The sequence below is a fragment of the Haliotis cracherodii genome, unplaced genomic scaffold (genome assembly GCF_022045235.1).
Source record: "Haliotis cracherodii isolate W230 unplaced genomic scaffold, xgHalCrac1.p SCAF_7, whole genome shotgun sequence".
In the NCBI taxonomy this organism is placed as follows: Eukaryota; Metazoa; Mollusca; class Gastropoda; order Lepetellida; family Haliotidae; genus Haliotis; species Haliotis cracherodii.
The window spans coordinates 62,653,117-62,677,638 of record NW_027266330.1 but is presented as its reverse complement, the minus strand read 5'-3'; the positions used below and the strand labels follow the sequence as shown (position 1 = coordinate 62,677,638).

Below are 24,522 nucleotides of genomic sequence, written 5' to 3'. Positions count from 1 at the left end.
TCTGACTTTATATGTATGAATATAGATAAAACTTCAGTCAACTTCAGTTTATGCATGACGTGTATCTAAATACATTTTGCCAGGGCTACGGTCGAACTATTCCCAGTCGAACATTTGGACCTATCTCTTGAGACCTACAGCGGGTACCCGTGTAGGGTCGGGTAATAGGGGGGTGGGTACCCGTGTAGGGTCGGGTAATAGGGGGGTGGGTACCCGTGTAGGGTCGGGTAATAGGGGGGTGGGTACCCGGGTAGGGTCGGGTAATAGGGGGGTGGGTACCCGGGTAGGGTCGGGTAATAGGGGGGTGGGTACCCGGGGAGGGTCGGGTAATAGGGTGGTGGGTACCCGGGTAGGGTCGGGGAATAGGGCCTTGGGTACCCGGGTAGGGCCGGGTTATAGGGTGGTGGGTACCCGGGTAGGGTCGGGTAATAGGGGGTTGGGTACCCGGGTAGTAAATGGACTGGTCCCAGCCCTGGTCCGGATGCAGCCAATGTGGGTTTCATCATGATGGGTCACTGGTTTTATTCAGCCACATCTTGATGCTGTCTGTTTCCGAGTCAGTTTTCTTCAGAACAGCATCCATCCTGCCATCGAACAGTCCGAACACCCCACCTGCAACATCAACACGGTGAGTGAGTGAGTGAGATGGGTTTAATGCTGGTTTAAACAGTACTTCTGACATATCATGTTGTGGGAAGAAAGCCTGAAGTGATGCAGATCTCTGACGTTTATCATCTTGGTGAAACCAACAAGCATGGATATGATGCCGACATATGTAGAAACATAATCAAGGTGAAGGGATTCGAACCCACAATTATAGATTTCTGGTACACCTAAGGGAAGCAACTCTGCACAGAGAAATTGCAGCGTGAGACGTCTGGGGCTTCCATGCCCCCAACAGTTTGAAGCAAAATATATATACTGAACAAATAAAGTAAGGGATCATGAATATTTCTGGGGATGATTTGTGAAAGTGTATGCTCAGTTTTCACTACACCACATGTCCCAAAACATTTACATGATCTTTTTTGTTTAATAAATGATACCGTATTTGACATAATAAGCGCCCAGGGCGCTCTCAAAATTAGAAATAGGGGGCTCTTATAAGAATATTATTTGAGTTAAAAGATCGTAAATTTCGTTGTTTATGCCGACAGCCTGAAATGATACAAAAGAAAAGTCTGTGCGTATTATACACGACAGATATATTTTCCAGAATTTTATTGCCCATAATTAAGTTGGTTGGTTGGTTTGTTGTTTAACGCCGTTCTCAGCAATATTCCAGCTATATGACGGCGGTCTGTAATCATCGAGTCTGGACCAGACAATCCAGTGATTAATATTATGAGCATCGATCCACGCAATTGGGATCGATGACATGCATCAACCAAGACCAGGGCGCTTATTATGTTGAATACGGTATGTAATTTTTAATGATTGCTATTTTCTTGATAACAGTGTTGGATGGACATCAATGGAAAATGCGTTTCACACTGTAAATGATCATTCACACAAACATTACAGCCAAATGAGAGAGTGTGTTAGGGAGTGAAGTTGGAGACTATGTTTTCAATCTAGAGAATGGTTACCTGTTAAAGTAACTGTGCTTAATTAAATTTGGAACGGAAAACACAGCATTGAATTTATATAAATATTAGATTGCACTGTGAGGCTTCTGTCCAATCGGGTATTTAAATCTGAGGTTGTTGTGATTTGGTACCTCTCAAAGACCAGTCAGATATTTCCAAATCCATGGTAGAATGTAACAAATGTTATATTTGGGATATCACTTTCCTAGTAAAGTACAAATTCTAGTACTTTTCTGGGTTGAGTCCCATCCGGGATTCGAACCCACACTCTCAGGGTGAGGCACACAAAGTCAGCAAACTAACCCACTCAGCCACAGAGGCCTCCACGCGGCAGAATGTTGTTAAACACAACAGTTGGCAATATTCAGTGGTAGAAACTAAATCATTTGTTTCTACTAGTCCTTATAATGATAATATAAAGTAAAAAAAAAAAAATGACAAATTTCTACTTGTCCTTATGATACCTTAACTACTGGGTAGTTTGGCAAGGACTACAGGACTAGTGCCAGTTTGTAACGCTGTGATATCTTAACTAATGGGTAGTTTGGCAAGGACTACAGGACTAGTGCCAGTTTCTAACGCTGTGATATCTTAACTAATGGGTAGTTTGGCAAGGACTACAGGACTAGTGCCAGTTTCTAACGCTGTGATACCTTAACTATTTGGTAGTTTTGCCATGACTACAGGACTAGTGCCAGTTTCTAACGCTGTGATACCTTAACTATTGGGCAGTTTGGCAAGGACTACAGGACTAGTGCCAGTTTCTACTTGTCCTTATGATACCTTAAATATTGGGCAGTTTGGCAAGGACTACAGGACTAGTGCCAGTTTCTACTTGTCCTTATGGTACCTTAACTATTGGGCAGTTTGGCCAGGACTACAGGACTAGTGCCAGTTTCTAACGCTGAATATTCCAGATTGATACTGATGGCATGTACTGATCAAGTTTGGACCAGACAAGCCTGTGACTGAAAGTATGGATTTATCATCAAAAACTGACTTTCATTAAGAAATTATGAGGAGAGACAGAGTTGTTTATCATACAATGAAACACTGCAAGGAGAATAAACCATGAGGCCACAGGCCCGAGTGATTTTTTCTCCCTCTGATATTTTATTGTACGATAAACGATTCCTTATGTGAGATATCAACATTATGTACAGCCTCTTTAGGATGTTTGTAAAAAGTACAAGCTTAAAAAATATTTACACAAATTATAATGATGGACTCCCTGAATAGAACTGACCTCAGAAATGTTGGACAAGTCCATTTTATGAACAAGTGGGTTAAGTTTGGAATTGCCCGCATATTCTCACAATCCTCAATTTTGGATGTGATCTCTCGGGCACTGCGTGTATCTGTGTAGCCAAGCTACATCTATGGCAAACAACTTCCTAGACACGCCCCTCTCAAAAATAACATCGTCCAGGATATCACGTCATCGAGCTGCGAGAACCTTTTCGAATCTCCAGAAATGATGTCATGATAGAACAATGTCTCATCGTGAAAGAAACAACGCTTCCTCCTTCATTGTTCTTTGCGATGTATTGCGTAGGTATCTTATTTTAAGAGATAATGCTTGTTCTTGGAGATGTCGCTGCAGAGAGATTGCATCACAATGCTTTGCAGGCCATTGTGCCATCATCAGTTACCATGAATCTCTCAGCCACTGAAGCTAAATGGCTGGACTTTTTACATTCAAGACACTGGTTATTACTTTTTACAAATGAAAAATGTTGGAAGAAAGATTTTTATGATAAATAGAATCTCACCCTTTTGTCTAAAGACTTTTGTCACTAAATGTCGATATATCTGATATCAAAAGACACTCTCATTGTAGGTCCAATCATCTTCAGAAAGAAACCGGAAGATATTGTAAAATTTCAAACAATCATGGATTATGTCAAGTTATGAAACTCAATTTGTAATGCCTCATTTACATAATGGAGGTCTATAACAATACATGTACTTATTCTATCATTTGCAACGGTGCTGACAACACACTCTGACAAGAAAAAACAGAAACAAGAGCCTGTCCTCCTTGAATTTACCTGTGTGAAGAAACAAGAGCCTGACCTCCTTGAATTTACCTGTGTGAAGAAACAAGACCCTGCCCCTCTTGAATTTACCTGTGTGAAGAAACAAGAGCCTGTCCCCTCTGAAGCGCTGTGGGTTGGCAGCGAGCTCCTGCACCATGCCGTAGGCCGCCTTCCCCGTGTACGTGGAGTCCAGCATGATGCCAGACTTAATGCTGACATCGGTGATGAAATCTGCAATGTGGATATTGTGTCGTCATCTGTACATGAGGTCGGGGAAAACAAAGTGATGCTCTAAATACTGTCCAGTCAACGCTGCGATATGTTTGTTTGTTTGTTTGTTTGTTGTTTAAGCCTCACTCAGCAATATTCCAGCTAAATGTCTGTAAATAATTGAGTCTGGACCAGATAATCCATTGATTGACACCATGAGCATCAATCCACGCAATTGGGATACGATGACATGCATCAACCAAGTCAGCGAGTCTGACCACCCCATCCCATAAGTCGCCTCCTCCAACAAGCATGGGTTGCTGAAGACAATAACCCGGATATTCACAGGAGTATTTGACTTTGTAGATATGCTAAGCATCTTGTGAGATAATGATGTGCAACTCAGTGGGCTCCAGTGTAAGATACACGACATGCCACACCCACCCAGCTCCTCCTCCGTGGAGATGGAATAGCCCTTCCCTTTGTACCCAGGAACGATGTCGACGATGTCTCGGGCGTTGACGTGGGGGAGGCCAACCTCCTCCAGCGTCTGCTGGATGTGATCGTAGAAATACACGTCATCGTCACAGACCAGGAACCCATGACATCTACAAGTGAAAATACAAAAAATAGATTACTTCCTAATTGAGGTGTACCAGAGTTTTGATAACCGATGTATTTACCGTATCTTCTTGAGTATAGTGCGCACCCATGTATAATGCGCACCCCCCTCTAGCGGGTTCAATATTTTGGAAAAAAAAGAAATTTGAATATTATGCGCAGAAAAAAATTACACCGTGCCCTTTCAGCGAAGTCCGGCAAACGAACGAGTGATGAGAAACTTCGTCAGTACAAATTCGAAATTTGAGATAAAAAATCACCAGACATGTTTATTTACCGTTTAAATATTATTTATTGTTCTGCTAGGCATTGTTTTATTACTCGGACTACATGAAGGGATAGAAATGTATTTTATTTTCCAGTGTACAAGGACACTACTGTAGATGTAACCAAGGCCATCACTGTCGGTCTAACCTGAGCGTGTTACCTGTCAGATAGTTTGCGATACTCAGTCCGGCCGCTGTGCCCCCACTGCCACACATAAACACAAGGTCATCACTGTCGGTCTTACCTGAGCGTGTTACCTGTCAGGTAGTTAGCGATACTGAGTCCGGCCGCTGTGCCCCCACTGCCACACATAAACACAAGGTCATCACTGTCGGTCTTACCTGAGCGTGTTACCTGTCAGGTAGTTAGCGATACTGAGTCCGGCCGCTGTGCCTCCACTGCCACATGTGAACACAAGGTCATCGAACTTCTCCAGTGCCCCCTGAATGTGATGTTAAAAGTGCAGTCAACATCGGTAAATGTTGGAGAGGAGGGAGGGGAGGAGAGAGAGTGTTTGGACCCTCTCTTCGCAACATCATTAGAAATAATTGGTTTTCATTGGTCAACCAATTGGACTGACAACAAGCCTCTCTTCCTCTTTAGCATTTGCACGTTTTGGACATTTGCGCGATGAATGAAAAATGTGATAGGTGAAATTGGTTTTTAACATCGCGTCCAAGATTATTGCACGTATATAGCGACGTGCATGCATGTGTGGGTGTTTGTGTGGCTGCTTGTACTAGTCCAGACTGATGCCGATGTTATAGTGCTAGCTCACTGAGATACCATGCCACAGTTTAACATGAATACCCCATTCAGACACAGTATACTGACTCCGAGCCGACCAGTCCTTGTTTTAGCCCCTCAATGCCAAGCGCCTGGCAGCATAACAACAAGTACCATCTCTTAACCACATTTTGGGTGTTTGCGGATGGGGATCTAAACCCTGACCACGGAGGCGGTCCAATATAAAAAAACAGATATCTGGATTCAGAACATTTCACTTGTACCTGCAGTACTGCGAGCTATCAGATTAGATAAAGAACTCAAAGAAATATAACAAAAAGTCCTAAAAGAGTGTTTTCAAGTACTTGCATCTTCTAAAAGCAGACCCCTTTACTGCCATTTCCTCAAAGCCCGAGAAATCAACATACCTACATACATGCATTTGTTGTTTCATGACTTAATTTGAATGTACATGTAGTCTAAAATTTTAACGTCGCACTCCTGGGTTATGAGTAAGTGAGTGAGTTTGGTTTAACGCCGCTTTTAACAGTATTCCAGTTATATCACGGCGTGTCAGCTTAATGTGGGAGGAAAGCCGGAAGTGATGCAGGTCTCAGACGTTTACCACTTCGGTGAAACCCACGAGCACGGGTATGGTGCTGACAAACCTAGAAACATAATTGGGGCGAACCAGGATTCGAACCCACAATCATAGGATTCTGGCGTGCCCAAGGGACGCAACTCTGCACAGCGAATCGCGGCGCCTTAGACGACTGGGCCACCCGTGCCCCCTCCTGGGTTTCGAAGAAGCAAGGTACAACAGATACAGGTCACTCCTATTGGTTCAATCAACGCTTGTGTGATAAGATGTCATACGTCACATTTAGATAAGGAAATGTCATACGTGGACATTAGGGCCACAAAGCTCTGTAGCTCACCTGAATTATGATCACAAGAATATTGTATTAGATCAGAAAGGTCAGACTAGGCAGGGATTCAAACTAAGTGCCCTTTTGAAGGCAAACTGGGAAAACTCAATTTCTTGTTTTCTCAAATTAGGAGGTATTTTAACATAGCATTCAATACATTGGTGTAAACTAAGCTCTAAGCCTTTCTAACCCTCTTTCCTGGACCTGTCATCAGTGAAATGCAAGCCACGTCTACAAAGCCGTAACACTGGTTATCATTGGTTTTAACTAGAAGGAACTCTGGCAGCTTTGGTACTGTACAGTTAGCTACGGTCATGTTGCATCTAACTGACGCCCAATGTACATACGAAAGAAAGTGACACATTGATATATCATAATGACTCTACGGACATATTTGCATATGGGGCGGTGGGGTAGCCTAGTTTGTTAAAGCGTTCACTCATCACGAGATAAAACCATACTCACTCACTCACCCTATCAGTCTTTTGCATACAGATTGGAAACGTATTGATTCAGTATTGTACCCAACCAGATGTAGCCTTAAGCTGCTGGAAAACAGTCAACGTTATCATAAGGTTTCAGTTGATGCATGTCACCGTATCCCAAATGCTCATGATGTCAATCACTGGATTGTCCTGTCGAGACTCAAATATTTACAGACCGACGTCATATAGCTGGAATATTGCTGAGTGCGGCGTTAAACAACAAACAAACAAACATGGCTGTTTGTCTTCAAGACTTAAAATATCCTTTTCCCGTTGCATGCTTGGACCTTGATTATTAACTGCATCCCACGTAGCCCAGCCAGGGATACATTGGTACACATTGGGTTGCAGAAGAAATTGAGGTTAATGAAAGCAAGAAGCTGGTACAAAGTTGTTTTATCTCAAGTAGTCCAGTAGATGATGTCAATCACTGGATTGTCTGGTCCAGACTCGTTTATTTTACAGACCGCTGTCATATAGCTAGAATATTGCTGAGTGCGGGGTTAAACAACAAACAAACAAAAAAAACAAAAAAGTACTCCAGTCAGTGACTGAAAGTAGGGATTTTACTGGCGCTTCCTACAATAACTAGCATGTTTTCCAAGACATGTATGCAAATCAATGAACAACCTTGAGAGTGAATTCCATTCCTTATTGAAACGTGTTATAGTACTATTCAGTTTTCCAACTATGCTTGATATTTCTTTTATATTTTCTGCTGACCAAGTCTTCAAGTATTAAACTCCTTACTTGTATATGGAGCGTAGGGGCGGTGGGGTAGACAAGTGGAAGCAAACCCAGGCCTTAGTGTGACGAGCGAACGCTTTAAGTACTAGGCTACCCTTCTCTGGACCTTTCTCTTGATGAGGGGACAAGGGAGGCCCACTCATCCAGGGTGGCACAATTCGCTGTGCAGAGTTACGTCCATTGGGCACGCCAGAAACCTATGATTGTGGGTTCGAATCCTGGTTCGCCCTGATTATGTCACCACCACACCTGTTCTCGAGGGTTTCACCAAAACGGTAAACATCTAACACCTGCATCACTGCAGGCTTTCTAAACCATTGTCTACCATTACTATCAATGTATATAAATTATGTAAAATTATGTAAAAATCTATCTTCAAAACACCTGCATCAAATTTATTTAAAAAAATAAAATTTCCAACCGACTTTTCATTTTGAGGAAATTAAAACATGAATTTGAACCAACAATATTTTTTTTTTTTAAATTCAAAAAGAAGTCTGTAGGAAGGAGAAATGCGTGGCAGGGGAAGACGGTACCTGTGCCTGGAGTTCCTGGAAGGCGGAGATGTAGCCGAACAGCCCCACTTTGTTGGACCCCCCGACTGGTATCAGGTAAGTCGACTCTCCAGTCTGCTTCCTGAAACATAATATTCACCTCAGCTTCTGTTTGTTTGTTGTTTAACTCAGCAATATTCTTCACTGACACCACTGCTGGCATCAACCTTGCCGTGCTTCAACATCACAGGATGAGGGGCTCCCAGGAGAATGAAAACAATGTTAAGACTCAGGTCAAATATATCATGAATCTCTGTCAGTCCCTCCTTTCTAGATACAATGTTCATGTGTGCCCCCCCTCCTCTGTACATGTGTGTCCCACACCCTCTCTACATGTGTCCCACCCCCTCTGTACATGTGTCCCACCCCCTCTGTACATGTGTGTCCCATCCCCTCTGTACATGTGTGTCCCACCCCCTCTGTACATGTGTGCCCCACCCCCTCTGTACATGTGTGCCCCACCCCCTCTGTACATGTGTGTCCCACCCCCTCTGTACATGTGTGTCCCACCCTCTGTACATGTGTCCCACCCTCTGTACATGTGTGTCCCACCCCCTCTGTACATGTGTGTCCCACCCTCTGTACATGTGTGTCCCACCCCTCTGTACATGTGTGTCCCACCCCCTCTGTACATGTGTGTCCCATCCCCTCTGTACATGTGTGTCCCACCCTCTGTACATGTGTGTCCCACCCCCTCTGTACATGTGTGTCCCACCCTCTGTACATGTGTGTCCCACCCCTCTGTACATGTGTGTCCCACCCCCTCTGTACATGTGTGTCCCATCCCCTCTGTACATGTGTGTCCCACCCTCTGTACATGTGTGTCCCACCCCTCTGTACATGTGTGTCCCACCCTCTCTGTACATGTGTGTCCCACCCTCTCTGTACATGTGTGCCCCACCCCCTCTGTACATGTGTGTCCCACCCCCTCTGTACATGTGTGTCCCACCCCCTCTGTACATGTGTGTCCCATCCCCTCTGTACATGTGTGTCCCACCCTCTGTACATGTGTGTCCCACCCCTCTGTACATGTGTGTCCCACCCCCTCTGTACATGTGTGCCCCACCCCTCTGTACATGTGTGCCCCACCCTCTGTACATGTGTGTCACACCCTCTCTGTACATGTGTGTCCCACCCCCTCTGTACATGTGTGTCCCATCCCCTCTGTACATGTGTGTCCCACCCTCTGTACATGTGTGTCCCACCCCTCTGTACATGTGTGTCCCACCCCCTCTGTACATGTGTGCCCCACCCTCTGTACATGTGTGTCACACCCTCTCTGTACATGTGTGTCCCACCCTCTGTACATGTGTGTCACACCCTCTCTGTACATGTGTGTCCCACCCCCTCTGTACATGTGTGTCCCATCCCCTCTGTACATGTGTGTCCCACCCTCTGTACATGTGTGTCCCACCCCTCTGTACATGTGTGTCCCACCCCCTCTGTACATGTGTGCCCCACCCCTCTGTACATGTGTGTCCCACCCCCTCTGTACATGTGTGCCCCACCCCTCTGTACATGTGTGTCCCACCCTCTCTGTACATGTGTCCTCGCCCTCTGTACATGTGTGTCCCACCCTCTCTGTACATGTGTGCCCCACCCCTCTGTACATGTGTGCCCCACCCCTCTGTACATGTGTGCCCCACCCCTCTGTACATGTGTGTCCCACCCCCTCTGTACATGTGTCACACCCCCTCTGTACATGTGTGTCCCACCCCCTCTGTACATGTGTGTCCCACCCCCTCTGTACATGTGTGCCCCACCCCCTCTGTACATGTGTGCCCCACCCTCTGTACATGTGTGTCCCACCCCCTCTGTACATGTGTGCCCCACCCCCTCTGTACATGTGTGTCACCCCCTCTGTACATGTGTGCCCCACCCTCTGTACATGTGTGTCACCCCCTCTGTACATGTGTGTCCCGCCCTCTGTACATGTGCCCAACCCTCTGTACATGTGTGCCCCGCCCTTCTGTACACTCACTTAATAATCTCTGCTAGTCTCTCCTGTCTGGGTCTCAGTTCAGGGAGATACGGCGACGCCCGGGGTACGACGTACATGTGTGCCCCACACATTCGGTTCAGCAGGACGTTCCCATCACAACCAATATCTGAGGCTGACTGAAATTTCAAACAATCAGAATCATGCCACAGCCACAGCACTGGCTATTATATAATTGTTATTCCTGGTGAGCCTGACACTTTAGACCGATGTCTAGCAGCATAATCTCATTAAGATTTGTTCATGGCATTAGCAAGAGTCATCAGATGACATCCTCCCCCCCCCCACCTCCCCGGTCTGGTGCAAGGGAATGGAGTTTGGCAACTTATTCCCCATGTCTGGTTCATTGCCACTGGATACCTTCAGTACAGTGAAAAAATAATGCTGTTCAATTTTTACAATGTTTTTCAAACCATCAAAAAGCACCAGTTCACCACTAGGTTGATCTGTATAGCCAGTTCATCTAGAAATACTGAACAGCTTTGGAGTTCTGCCCTGGAAACGAGCATGTCTCTCATTTTCAGTAAAGTCAAACTTATAGTCAAAATACCACAAAAAAACATAAAAATATCCCACATCATCAAAGGCACCAGTTCACAACTAGACTGATCTGTATAACAAGTTTCATCAAGAAATAGTCGAAGTTTTCTTAGTTCAGCTCCGGAAACGAGCACAACCCTTATTTTCAATATAAGTTCAACTTGTCCTCATGAAAAAAAATTAAAATATAACAAATACGTTGTAGTAATCAAAACACACCAAAAGGCACCAGTTCACGACTAGACTGATCTGTATAGCAAGTTTCAACAAGTAGTACCCGGTATTTAACAATTTAGGAGTTTTGCTCCAGAAACTGAAAACGGACCACTGAGGGACAGAAGGACATGCTGATCACTATATCCCCCCATTTTTTTAACCAGGGAGATAAAAACGAAAGTAAGTCAAATTGAGCAAAATCTTCTTTCAAGGAACCGCCCGGTCCAGGTTTTCGGCCTAACCACGAGGCTACCCCACCGCCCCTCAAAGCAGCACAGCACTAAATCATACAATTTGGTTTGTTGTGTAACGCCACACTCAGCAATATTCCAGCTATATGACGGCGGTCTGCAAATAATGAACCTGGACCACTCAATCCAGTGATTAATATCATGAGCATTGATCCACTCAATTGGGATTGATGACATGCATCAACCAAGTCAGCGAGCCTGACCACCCGATCCTGTTAGTTGCCTCTTTCGACAATACGAGAAACTCACTACAAACAGACTGAGCTGTTATCTGGAAGACTAGCAGCTCATACCTTGGCGGAGCTGCGTAGAATTAAATGTGGTACAAGACCGAGCTGCCGTGCGGCGACAGCCACGGCCCGACAGTGATTGGACTGAATCCCTCCCACAGTGCACACGTGCTTGCAGCCCTGATCGATGGCGTCGGCGAGGAGGAACTCCAGCTTCCGGACCTGGACAGAAACAGAAAAAGATAATTCAAGGCATCGATGTACATGAGTTGAGATGAGGTGAAATTGGGTTTAATGTCTCGTCCAAGATTATTGCACTAATATAGCGACGTGCATGTACGTGTGTGTGTGTGTGTGGCTGCTTGTACTAGTCCGGACTGATGCCGATTTATAGTGCTAGCACACTCAGATACCATGCCACAGTTTAACATGAATACCCCACTCAGACACAGTATACTGACTCCAAGCCGACCAGTCCTTGTTTTAGCCCCTTAATGCCGAGTGCCAGACAGGGTAACAACAAGTACCATCTTTTAACGTCTTTTGGTATGATACGGTCGGGGCTCGAACCCCGGACCTTCCGCTCTCCAGGCGGACGCTCTACCACTGGACCACGGAGGCGGTTTTGATGTGCATGAAGCATGTCAGGTGTTGATGGATGTGGTTCACATGACGCATGAATGTTTTAAAATACTTTTTTCGTCTGTCATGGGATCATAATTAATAACAATTTTGCATTGAGGTGGCAAGGTTGAAAATCTAATAATGGCCTGATACAGATGGACTCCACACCCTGCTACAATGACAAGGTAAGGATATCATCTGTGGGATGACTCCACACCCTGCTACACTGACAAGGTAAGGATATCATCTGTGGGATGACTCCACACCCTGCTACACTGACAAGGTAAGGGTGTCATCTGTGGGATGACTCCACACCCTGCTACACTGACAAGGTAAGGATGTCATCTGTGGGATGACTCCACGCCCTGCTACACTGACAAGGTAAGGATGTCATCTGTGGGATGACTCCACACCCTGCTACACTGACAAGGAAAGGATATCATCTGTGGGATGACTCCACACCCTGCTACACTGACAAGGTAAGGATGTCATCTGTGGGATGACTCCACACCCTGCTACACTGACAAGGTAAGGATGTCATCTGTGGGATGACTCCATGCCCTGCTACAGTGACAAGATAAGGATGTCATCTGTGGGATGAATCCACACCCTGCTACACTGACAAAGTAAGGATATCAAAGTAAGGACATCACATTCAAGATTATTTCACTTAACATGCTTACCACGTGTGTGTGGCTACCAGTTATATAGTGCTAGCCCACTGATAGCATAAATTCCCCACTCAGGACACAGCATACTGACTCCGGCCGACCTGTGTTTCATTGTTTGATGGCTGTGATTTTTCTTAAGTTAGAGTGGCAGTCGTAACAATGCCCTCATGGTGACACATCATAGTTCATGCATATACTCAAGTGATCTCGACTTCTAACCTTGTTCCCAGAAAGAGTACCTCCTGTCATGTCGTCCCGCTTGATGTGGATGCTGAAACGTTCTGGAACACCTGGAATATTCCACTTGTGAATAGGGGTGTTTGGTTGTGCCAGCTGAAAAATGCACAAACTGTTACCATGGTTACAGTTCTAAATGTAGAACTACTGTGGATGGAATCTTCAGGTTCCCCCTTCCCATGGTTCATGATATAGTTTGTTTGGTTCTGTTTTATTGATATATTCATACAAACCATTAAATTTCAAAACACATCATCTTTTCGTATTTCCAAACCAATACCTTTGCAGGCAATTGGGAAAAAATTGTAATTTTGTTCAAAATTAGATGTTCGTATTTGTCTAAATTCTCAGGAACTTGGACATTATTTATTCAAATTCAGTCATTTACTGGGGACCTGGGGGCGAATACTGGCCACTGAGCAGGTCTTGACAAATCTTGGTAATGGTTGGTTGGTTTGTTGTTTAACGCTGCACTCAGCAATATTCCAGCTATATGACGGCGGTCTGTAAATAATCGAGTCTGGACCAGACAATCTAGTGATTAACATCATGAGCATCGATCCACGCAATTGGGATCGATGACATGCATCAACCAAATCAGTGAGCCTGACCACCCGATTCTGTTAGTCGCCTCTTACAAGCACAGTCGCCTCTTACAAGCACAGTCGCCTCTTACAAGCACAGTCACCTCTTACAAGCAGTCGCCTCTTACAAGCACAGTCGCCTCTTACAAGCAGTCGCCTCTTACAAGCACAGTAGCCTCTTACAAGCACAGTCGCCTTTTACACCCTGTAATGTATCACAATAAACATTATAAAATAATACATTTTTAAATATTTTCTTTTAAACATAAAACATAAAAATCATTAATGCGTTGTCATGATTAAACAATAACAAATTAAACTTTATGAAAAAAAGGTAGACAGACATAAATTTTGTTCTATTGTGATCTATTTAAAGGGGGGCTATATGTTCTATGTTTAGACTGACAGAATGTCTCTGTGTAAAGAGAGTATGATTATTAACTGACAGAATGTCTCTGTGTAAAGAGAGTATGATTATTAACTGACAAAATGTCTCTGTGTAAAGAGAGTATGATTATTAACTGACAAAATGTCTCTGTGTGAAGAGAGTATGATTATTAACTGACAAAATGTCTCTGTGTAAACAGAGTATGATTATTAACTGACAAAATGTCTCTGTGTAAAGAGAGTATGATTATTAACTGACAAAATGTCTCTGTGTAAAGAGAGTATGATTATTAACTGACAAAATGTCTCTGTGTAAAGAGAGTATGATTATTAACTGACAGAATGTCTCTGTGTAAAGAGAGTATGATTATTAACTGACAAAATGTCTCTGTGTAAAGAGAGTATGATCATTAACTGACAGAATGTCTCTGTGTAAAGAGAGTATGATTATTAACTGACAGAATGTCTCTGTGTAAAGAGAGTATGATTATTAACTGACAAAATGTCTCTGTGTAAAGAGAGTATGATTATTAACTGACAGAATGTCTCTGTGTAAAGAAAGTATAATCATTAACTGATATATTGTCTAGTGTACTGATAATAATGATATACTGATAGATTAATATACATCAAACAACTTGAGCTGGCAAACAAAGACTTGAATCAAACTTGTTTCGGTTGCCAGTGTGCTTGTTTCTAATTTAATCTGTTACCTGTACTCGGAACTTGGGTGTAAATTTCAAATCTTTTGCCCATGATGGGGGGTCGTAGGGTTCAAGAAATGTTGTCATATTCTGAACTCTTTGATAAATGATCTGGGAAGATTCCAACTTCAACGTTTGAAAGCAACGATGGCTTGTCTGTGTCCCGACGAAGACAGCTACACTTGACCTCATTCCCTCAGTCTATACTGGTTGACCTTGATACAGAGATCACACAGATAGTGAAGATAGCAGGTTCCACATCAGGGTCAGGGCATTACAGATCAGTACAGCACTGTCGTAGTTGAAACAGCATGTTTATGTTAATTTAGTGAATACAGTGGGTCATGAATTTGTTCGGAATTGATTATTTTTTCAAATGTCCCATACATATATAGAGATGGTTAATGTCAATATGGACAGCTATTTTTCTGTTGATATGTGGAACACATTCAGCTCCATGATCGAATGAATCTATCTGTCATAACAGAGATATTTGTTGTAATCAAACAGACGATGTTTAGGAAACAGACGCCGTATACCATTTGTTACACTATTCGTGAAATATATCGCCAGATATGATTCAACTTACATCATACAGGAAACACTTTCAACAACCTTCTAACTCTCACTCTCAGCAAGATAACATCATGTTCGTGAAAGTTTAATTGATTATATTTAAGAAGTGTCACTGTTACCACATGCTGTAATGGGAATATCTAGGATATATTGCATATTTTAACGGCATTAAATAAAATCCAAAGTGAAACTTAAAAAGGCAGTTGCTCTGTGACAAAATGTGTAAAATAAGTGCGGTCTTCCAGGGGACGATAGTTTGAGAATTATCTGCCCTTGGATATTAAAAACATAGATTCCCAAACAACGAAATAGGAATATCGTAAGAGACAAAATATATGATTTCATAATTTAATGTTTACACGCGAATTTAAAAAAATATGTTTTGTATGTTATGTTTTTAAGAGTTATGTGATAACATAAAAACTATTTACAGTAATTTATACGGTGTTTATACTGGTTCCACTGTTAGTACGCACTGCAAACTTAGCGCTTTCAGCTGGACTGGTCACCTGCCTCTGTTGCGCCGGTTACACAAACTGTGTGCAGTCGGCGAGATGAGGCGAAGTCCTTGGGCAGGGGGTTTCCACCAATCTCATTAAAATCAGATCTGAGTTTTCGCTACCGCTAAACTTTGTTTAGCACAGGGAGAACTAAGATCTGATTTTAATGAGATTGGATTTCCACGAGCATCGCCTACTTTACGGATTACCTAGCTATTACTGATTGAGGAAGCCAAAGGTCACTTCACCTAAAAACGGGCATCGGATGAAATATCGTTCTGAAGTGACCTGTATAATGGGACATCCTAAGATCTTTGTTTTGGCAAAAAAAGTGGTAGGAATCTGTACCTTATCCGGTTTTAGGAGCGCATGCGTAACGTCCATATAATACCTTTGCCGGGTTATTTTTTTTTTATGCAGGTTATAAATTCCGAACGTTGTGCAATTCCACCACTTACTATAAAAAATAACGCAGGACTGTAGAATATCCGAGGATGGAAAATTAGATGCAAATATATATTAAAACAACTGATGAGGAAATCTTCGAGATTTTGTTATGCGTAAAAAAACCCAGCAAATTTCGCCACTTTTTTTTCGTACAGGGCTAAAAGTACTGTGCAACGACAGGTTTATGTAAACTGTGAACAAACAAAATAAAATCTAACATCTGAACGTTAGAATTGTATTTAAAATGGGTTTGAATGCTTATGTATAAAGCTCGATACCCGAAATAACAAGCAAGACATGACGATAATTTCCGATATGACGTCAAAAGACGACTGAGAGATATATCCTAACTGAAAAAGTAACTGTGAATTTACTCGCACATATAGTAATTGTATGTGAACAGCACACAATGTTTGTTTAGCTATCAGGTGATCATAAAAGCACTTTTGTTTAACTGTAAATGACCGTCTCCGTGGTCTAGTGGTAGAGCGTCCGCCCGGAGAGCGGAAGGTCCGGGGTTCGATCGTTAAAAGATGGTACTTGTTGTTACCCTGTATGGCGCTCGGCATTAAGGGGCTAAAACAAGGACTGGTCGGCTCGGAGTCAGTTTACTGTGTCTGAGTGGGGTATTCATGTTAAACTGCGGCATGGTATCGCAGTGTGCTAGCACTACAAATCGGCATCAGTCTGGACTAGCACAAGCAGCCACACACACACACGTACATGCACGTCGCTATATAAGTGCAATAATCTTGGACGCGACGTTAAACCCCTTTTCACCTCACCTTTAACTGTAAATAACGCTTACGCAATGTTAATTACGCAATTTGCAGCAAGCCGTAAATCAACGGCTACGCGCCTTAGGTATGCTGCAAACAGGAATAGCGCAAAACGAAATTGCCAGAAATTTTAATGTTCATCGAAACAATATCATCTCTTTGGAGACGTTATCTACAGAAGGGCGACACTCATGACTTCGTCCACGTGTGACGTCACAAGACAACCATATTCGGTCGGTGCATCTAAGGAATCGACACCAAACTGCACGGACAGTTCCAGGGTTGAGACCAATTAATGGAGCACCACATCCAGCCCCGTCGTCCAGCGATACACCCACTTGTGCTTCGGCGTCACCGTCAGGCACGTAGAGTGAGTGAGTGAGTATGGTTTTACGCCGCTTTTAGCAATATTCCAGCAATATCACGGCGGGGGACACCAGAAATGGGCTTCACACATTGTACCCATATCGGGAATCGAACCCGGGTCTTCGGCGTGACGATCGAGCGCTTTAACCACTAGGCTCCCCGACTGCCCCTCAGGCACGTATGGCTTGAGACATGGACAGTATACCGTTCATAGAGTCCAGGTTTCGTCAGGACACCGCGACACCTCTAACAGCCCTGCCAGGGTCTACATGCATACAGGGCAACACTGATCGTTTGCAAAGTTTACGAACCAGTTAGTACCTTACTCGTTAGTGAATTTCAATGTCCACCCAGGCACCAACATGTTAGTTGACTTTACTAATCAATTAGTATTTTTTCAGTAGGTGGCCTATCGCCACTAACTAAAAAGGGTTAAGTAACAATCAGATATACTTTCATTGTCAGCTTCCTGTATGAGAGAAATACTATACACACCGCCCAAAGAAACGCGAATACTATAAAAATTGGTTAATATATGTAATAATTACTCATATTCAAGAGATTTTGGATTGGTTCGATGCACTGCTTACTGTTATGTGATGTGAACCGAAGCTCATGAACGCATCACATGTGACGTCATAGATCCATGATTTTGATGTGCACCATTTGTCTCGTGCTGGATTAGCGTGTAGAGTTTGGAAATCATGTGCAGCATATCGTGATGAGAATAAAGACGCTCTTCAGTGACACGTGACTGATTGTTAGTTTTGTCATTAATTGGTACACATAAGAAACATCTCTTCTTAACGTACAGAGGCGGTCGGGTAACCTATTGTTAAATCACTCGTAGTGTCCCCCGCCGTGATATTGATGGAATTTTGCGGAAGCGGCGTAAAATCATACTCACTCATTCATAATATACACACTTCACCAATTTCCACCCTTGCCGAACTAGGCTGCAATTATGGACTTACATTTTGGCTGGACTTACGAGTCTATGCATCGTCCAATCAAAATCGCTCAACGAACAAGACATCCGGTTCCTAAACAAAATGGATTTCAAGTGGAGATTTCGGTCGACTGCAGGACTTGCAAACCATGTATATCATCAACTGGGCGTCGACAGATATTTTCCAAATTATTTCCCCCAGGCTGTATTCATTGCTGTGCCGCTGCGTCACCTGTACTGACGCAAATGGTGATTACACCACACATTGAATCCATAAAGGGCGTGTCGCTGTCTCCTGTTACCAGGCAGTATGATATTGCTGTACTGCCACGGCTGGCTGCTGCTCCAGACCTCTCCCTTACAGAACATGCCTGGGATGGGATTAAACGACGCATACGACAGGACCAGAACTAGCCGGTAACGCAAGCTCATCTGGGCCAATCTTTGGTGGACATTTGAAACAACATCCCCCCAGACTGTTCAATCATCTGGTGTCTTCAATGCGCCTCCGCTGCCTTGCCTGTATGAACGCAAATTGTGGTCACGACCGATATTGAGTTGTTTTACCACCCCACTTTTAGGTCGTGTCGCTCTGTCTCTTGTTACCAGGTATGGAGTTTGTCAATGAATTTGTTTTGATAAAACTTTGATTAGACTAATGACCAAATATTGTGTTTTTATTTTCATTGACAATACATTTACACCACTTTATACGAAGCACAGTTACTTTTTACCGTTGGTATATCTGATGCTGATTCGAAGAATTCAGTTACCAAAGCATCAGATTACGGGTATCTAAACTGTCACCTATAACCTTAGAATTCTTCAGTATGTTTCGTCTAAGGAGCCGCGATTCGCTGTGCAGAGCTGCGTCCCTTGGGCACGCCAGAAACTTATGATTGTGGGTTCGAATCCCGGGGCGCGCCGATTAAGTTTCTAGGTTTGTCAGCACAATACCCGTGCTCGTGGGTTTCACCGAAGTGGTAAACGTCGGAGACCTGCATCACTTCGGGCTTTCCTCCCACATTAAGCTGGCACGCCGTGATATAACTGGAATACTGTTAAAAGCGGCGTTAACTCCAACTCACTCACTCACTTTCCATCTTGGCAGAGTCCATTGTATTCACTTTATCGCGAGCATGTGTTTATGAATCACTATCAAACAGTGATGATACAAAGGAATGCCCCCAACATGTCCACCATGAATGTTGTTACCTTGATCAAACAACCTCTGAGCAAGAGTCGTATGACGCTCTTTGGCCATTCATCTGAAGGACATTCCTCAGGTTCTTCTTCACTTTGGGCCCATTCCAGATGAACACATCCAATTCCAGATTTTGCATTTTCTGCTATTTTGAGAGATCTCTTCGTCTATTTGTCGCATACATGCACTGGGTCATCCTATTCAGAATGTGTATGGGAAGAATATCGTAGGCAGAATTAAGGGACTGAAAATAGGTACATTACAATGATTTTGTAACACAAACAAAATTGCCAAAGTCCCGCGTGGCGCCATGATAGTGAGTGAGTATGGTTTTATGCCGCTTTTAGCAACATTCCAGCAGTATCACGGCGGGGGACACCAGAAATGGGCTTCACACATTGTACCCATGTCGGGAATCGAACCCGGGTCTTCGGCGTGACGAGCGAACGCTTTAACCACTAGGCTACCCGACCGCCCGGCGCCATAATAATGCCACATAGAAAAGAGAGAGATCGCAGTGCGTGACATTAACCACCTTCCCGTGGCAAGGGAGTTAACAGACTATAAAAGTCCAGTTTTCACCCTTGCCGAACTGGGCTGGAATTCCTGGGCTCGATCGTAGCGCCACCAGTGGCTATTACGAGTTATGTCCCTTCTATGCCTCTCCTATGGACCAATCAGATTCCACCTCTCGTATCACTTGCATTTGTTTCGATCAAAATTGCGGCACCCAGTCAAGACGATCTGATCGATAATCAATATCTATATTGCGTTCCTTATAAGTGTGGAATGGACTTTTATAGTCCGGTAACTCTCTTGCCTCTTGAGATAGCATGAAAGGAACAGCCATATTCTAATAACACACATTTACGTCCGATATTAAAAATATATATTTGTTTCTACGGAATGTGTTTAAGTATTTGAGTTATTTGATAAAGATCCCTTGTCAGTTTAATATAAACGAACAACCTATATAATTTTTTTTATCGATGCAAGACATTTTTTACATGGAATAAAATGTAATGTGATGTTTAGATATATAGCAAAAACAAAGTAACAAATTCTTCATATGCGAATTACTTTCGCTTATTCATGGAGTTCATCAGCGCATAAATATGACGTCATCATAATGTGAATAAAAAAAACTTGGAGTAAATTAGGAGATAAACATACTGTGTTTTCAATGTAGAGCTAGGTTACTTGTAGATTTAACCGAGCTAAATTGAATTTGGAACCGAACGCGCAGCGTGAGGTTTCAAGTGTTAAATTTAGCGCGGTTAAATCTACAGGTAACCTAGCTCTACATTGAAAACACAGTATGTTTATCTCCATTCTACCATGACTAAATAAAACGCGAACTCTTTGGTGTCAGCAAATATACTGAGTGAAGCGGCATGGGTTGAGTCCAATGTTTTGAGTTGGTTCTCGATCTGAATTACGGAATCACCGAACAAAATAAGGTGCTGTATATACTCAAGCAGTTTGTTTACACCGTAATACTTCACTCGAACATATGACAGGCATTGAAAGCATATAAGCACGGCAACTTGGTAAGCTAACATGAGGTGGGCACCCTAAAGAAAACAAAGCAAGCTTTGCAAGGCTTTCCCTCTACATCGCGCGTCACCATTATGACGTCATATCGCTCATTGTGACGCAAAAGATATGACGTCACAGTCGTATATAGAAAAGCGCCAAAATTCCAAGCTCTCTGTTGTCTCCAAAACGTAAATACATTCCCTTTGTTGATTTCTGTCGTGTTTTTCTGCACGAAATGTATTGCCACACATCCTTTGAATATTGTAGTAACCTCATCTTTGCATTTTGTAACCTGGAATTGTATATATAATTATTTAAATATGCCTACCGACAATGACTGAAAATAGTACTTTTCTATGAATATTAGCTTCCGCGGTGATGCGGCCGTCAAACCAGCTGTTTCAATCAGAGGGGGTTTATTGTGATTTAATAGCCTCTGATTGACCAATCAGAATCGAGTAAATTCCAAATTCATGGTAGAATAATCCTTATGCGAGCGCTTTCAGCTACAACGAGCCTCTGACAGATAATGCTTTGCTGTGTGTGACGTCATAATATCACAGAACAATGACGTCACATACCATTCTACCATCAATTTGGAATTACTCGAATCTGCATGGTCATTCAGAGGTTGTCAATTCTTAAATTCTTTTGTATCACTATTTGGTACCTCAAAGGATCTAGATCTATACGCAATATTTAGTACGTGTGACTTCATGTTTACACTAACAGCCATACAACAACCAGCTTTATCGCGGAATATTTTAGTTCCTCAAAACGAGAGGTGACAGGAACGTATGTATGCTCAACATGCTCTACAGGAACAATTTTTGTGGTTTCTTTACAACAAACATTGTATGAACGTTATCGCAAGCTCCGACGTTCATACAGATTGGCCCTCAGTTTATGATGTTGATGTTTATTGTTGAACGCCGCACTCAGCAATATTCCAGCTATATGACGGCGGTCTGTACATAATCGAGTCTGGACCAGACAATCCAGTTATTGACATCATGAGCATCGATCCAGGCAATTGGGATACGATGACATGCATCAACCAAGACAGCGAGCCTGACCACCCGATCCCATTAGTCGCCTCTTACGACATAGGTTGCTGAAGACCTATTCTACCCCGGATCTTCACGGGTCCCTCAGTTTATGAAGGTTCATACTCCAATGAACTCACACAAACTGAAAGTCAATATTTAAATATGCTCTCTCTGACTGAAACAGGTGGTTTGGCGGCCGCATCACAGGGGAAGCTAATATTCATATAGAATAGTTCTTTTTCACTCATTGTCAATAGGCACATTTAAATGGGGCGGTCGGGTAGCCTAGTGGTTAAAGCGTTCGCTCGTCACGCCTAAGACCCGGGTTCGATTCCCGACATGGGTACAATGTGTGAAGCCCATTTCTGGTGTCCCCCGCCGTGATATTGCTGGAATATTGCTAAAAGCGGCGTAAAACCATACTCACTCACTCACTCACATTTAAATAATTATATCTACAATTACAGGTTACAAAATGCAAATAAAAAGTTGCCGTTACTAAAATATTCAAATGATACATTTCGTGCAGAAAACACGATAGAAGTCTACATGAAACATAATACGTATTTAGCAGAGAGCTTATGCATGGACGCTTTTCTATATATACGACTGTGACATCATATTCTTTGCATCTTCTTTAGGAGTGCCCACCTCATGTTAGCTTACCAAGTTTCCGTGCTTCTATGCTTTCAATTGTTTGAGTGAAGTATTACGGTGTAAACAAATTGCTTGAGCATTGAGCGGCTGTTGTCGGTGATTCCGTAATTCAGATTAATAACCCACTCAAAACATTAGACTCAACTCAGGCCACTTCACTCAGTATATTTGCTAACACCAAAGAGTTCGCGTTTAATTAGTCATGGTAGAATGGGATAAACATGCTGTGTTTTCAATGTGGAGCGATGCTACCTGTAGATTTATCCGCCCTAAATTTAACATTTGAAACCTCACGCTACGTGTCCGGTTCCAAATTCAATTTAATGCGTTTTAAATCTACAGGTTGCCTAGCTCTACAATGAAAACACCGTGTTTATCTCCTAAATCTTATAAGGGAACGAGTGAATAACTATGACGCTTTCTACTCCAGAATGTACTTCGACGAAAACAGTGTAATGAACCTGTTTTCCTTACTTCCTAACAGCTTATCGTTGTCAAAATTTGTCAAAGTGTGTTGAGTAGAAAAACTGCAAACTGCTATTCTTGGAATGATTGCAGATGAGTTGTTTGTAGACAGTCAAGGCCCCGTTACACAAAACGACCTTAGCTAAGATTAAACTTAACCACTAAGTTTAGCACTAAGGTTCACTTAGTCTGAAGTTACGCCCATGTCACAAAGGAACGGTGACTTGATCTTAACTCTGTCAGTTCTCAGCGCTAAGGTTGCGATCGTAAGTCTAGGACATCGCCCACTGAAACCATTACTTGTTGTGCTGTTAAAACACGACTATTTAGGATTTCTTTGGCTGTTTTTTACACAATTTCTGAGTGCCAGTGTTTTAGTCCGATGTACATAATCGTCAAATGTAATATCTAAACACCAACAGTTACGAATTAAATTGTCGCTATCTCCCATTACATTGTAACTTACCTTTCTTATAGCATGAGGGGCGGTCGGGTAGCCTAGTGGTTAAAGCGTTCGCTCGTCACGCCGAAGACCCGGGTTCGATTCCCGACTTGGGTACAATGTGTGAAGCCTATTTCTGGTGTCCCCCGCCGTGATATTGGTGGAATATTGCTAAAAGCGGCGTAAAACCATACTCAATCACTCACTCTTATAGACCCGCGAAGATCCGGGGTAGAATAGGTCCACAGCAACCCATGCTTGCCGTAAAAGGTGACTATGCTTGTTGTAAAAGGCGACTAACGGGATCGGGTGGTCAGGCTCGCTGACTTGCTTGATGCATGTCATCGTATATCCCAATTGCGTGGATCGATGCTCATGATGTCAATCACTGGATTGTCTGGTCCAAACTCGATTATTTACAGACCGCCGTCATATAGCTGGAATATTGCTGAGTGCGGCGTTAAACAACAAACAAACAAACAAATAAACACTCTTATAGCATGCCGGCCTATAGTGTTGTTGGAAATCCATGTGTGGGCTGTATTTTACTAATCCTAAGTAAGATCATATAGCACAACGATTTCTGGATGAACAAGTTAAACTTAATCCAATAGCGGAAATAATCTGAAGACAAAAAGAGACATATGTTCGGCAGTTTATCTGAATGATCATAACACAGTTCTTCCTAGTGTCAATTTTCTGTGTATAAAGCAGATCAGGGGAGACAATTCTCAAATACGGGCAGCAAAACCGGCTGTCACTACGTGGGTACTACGAACATGTACAATCAGTCTTCTCTCACTGATATTTCCTTTGATCTTATTCAGATATTAGCAGTAAATTCACTTGCATAAACACTTTTTAAAGGCACAGCCTTTGTATGTGAATTATTGAATACCGATTGGGGGAGGGGTGTGGGGAATTGGTCACCTCCAAAAC

The 24,522-nt window shown here is 43.0% G+C and overlaps 1 protein-coding gene across 1 annotated transcript; it reads right to left on the bottom strand.

The window, feature by feature from the left end:
• Positions 1–378: 378 nt before the first annotated feature.
• Positions 379–15,238, bottom strand: LOC139448156 (uncharacterized). The gene is made up of 10 exons (XM_071229674.1): positions 15,200–15,238; positions 14,620–14,825; positions 12,918–13,031; positions 11,467–11,625; positions 10,149–10,285; positions 8,150–8,249; positions 5,068–5,168; positions 4,283–4,446; positions 3,719–3,859; positions 379–612 (listed from the first exon to the last, which is right to left on the bottom strand). Exons 2-10 carry the CDS (start codon positions 14,800–14,802, stop codon positions 503–505), a joined length of 1,209 nt encoding a protein of 402 aa, XP_071085775.1. The 5' UTR covers positions 14,803–14,825; positions 15,200–15,238; the 3' UTR covers positions 379–502.
• Positions 15,239–24,522: the final 9,284 nt, after the last annotated feature.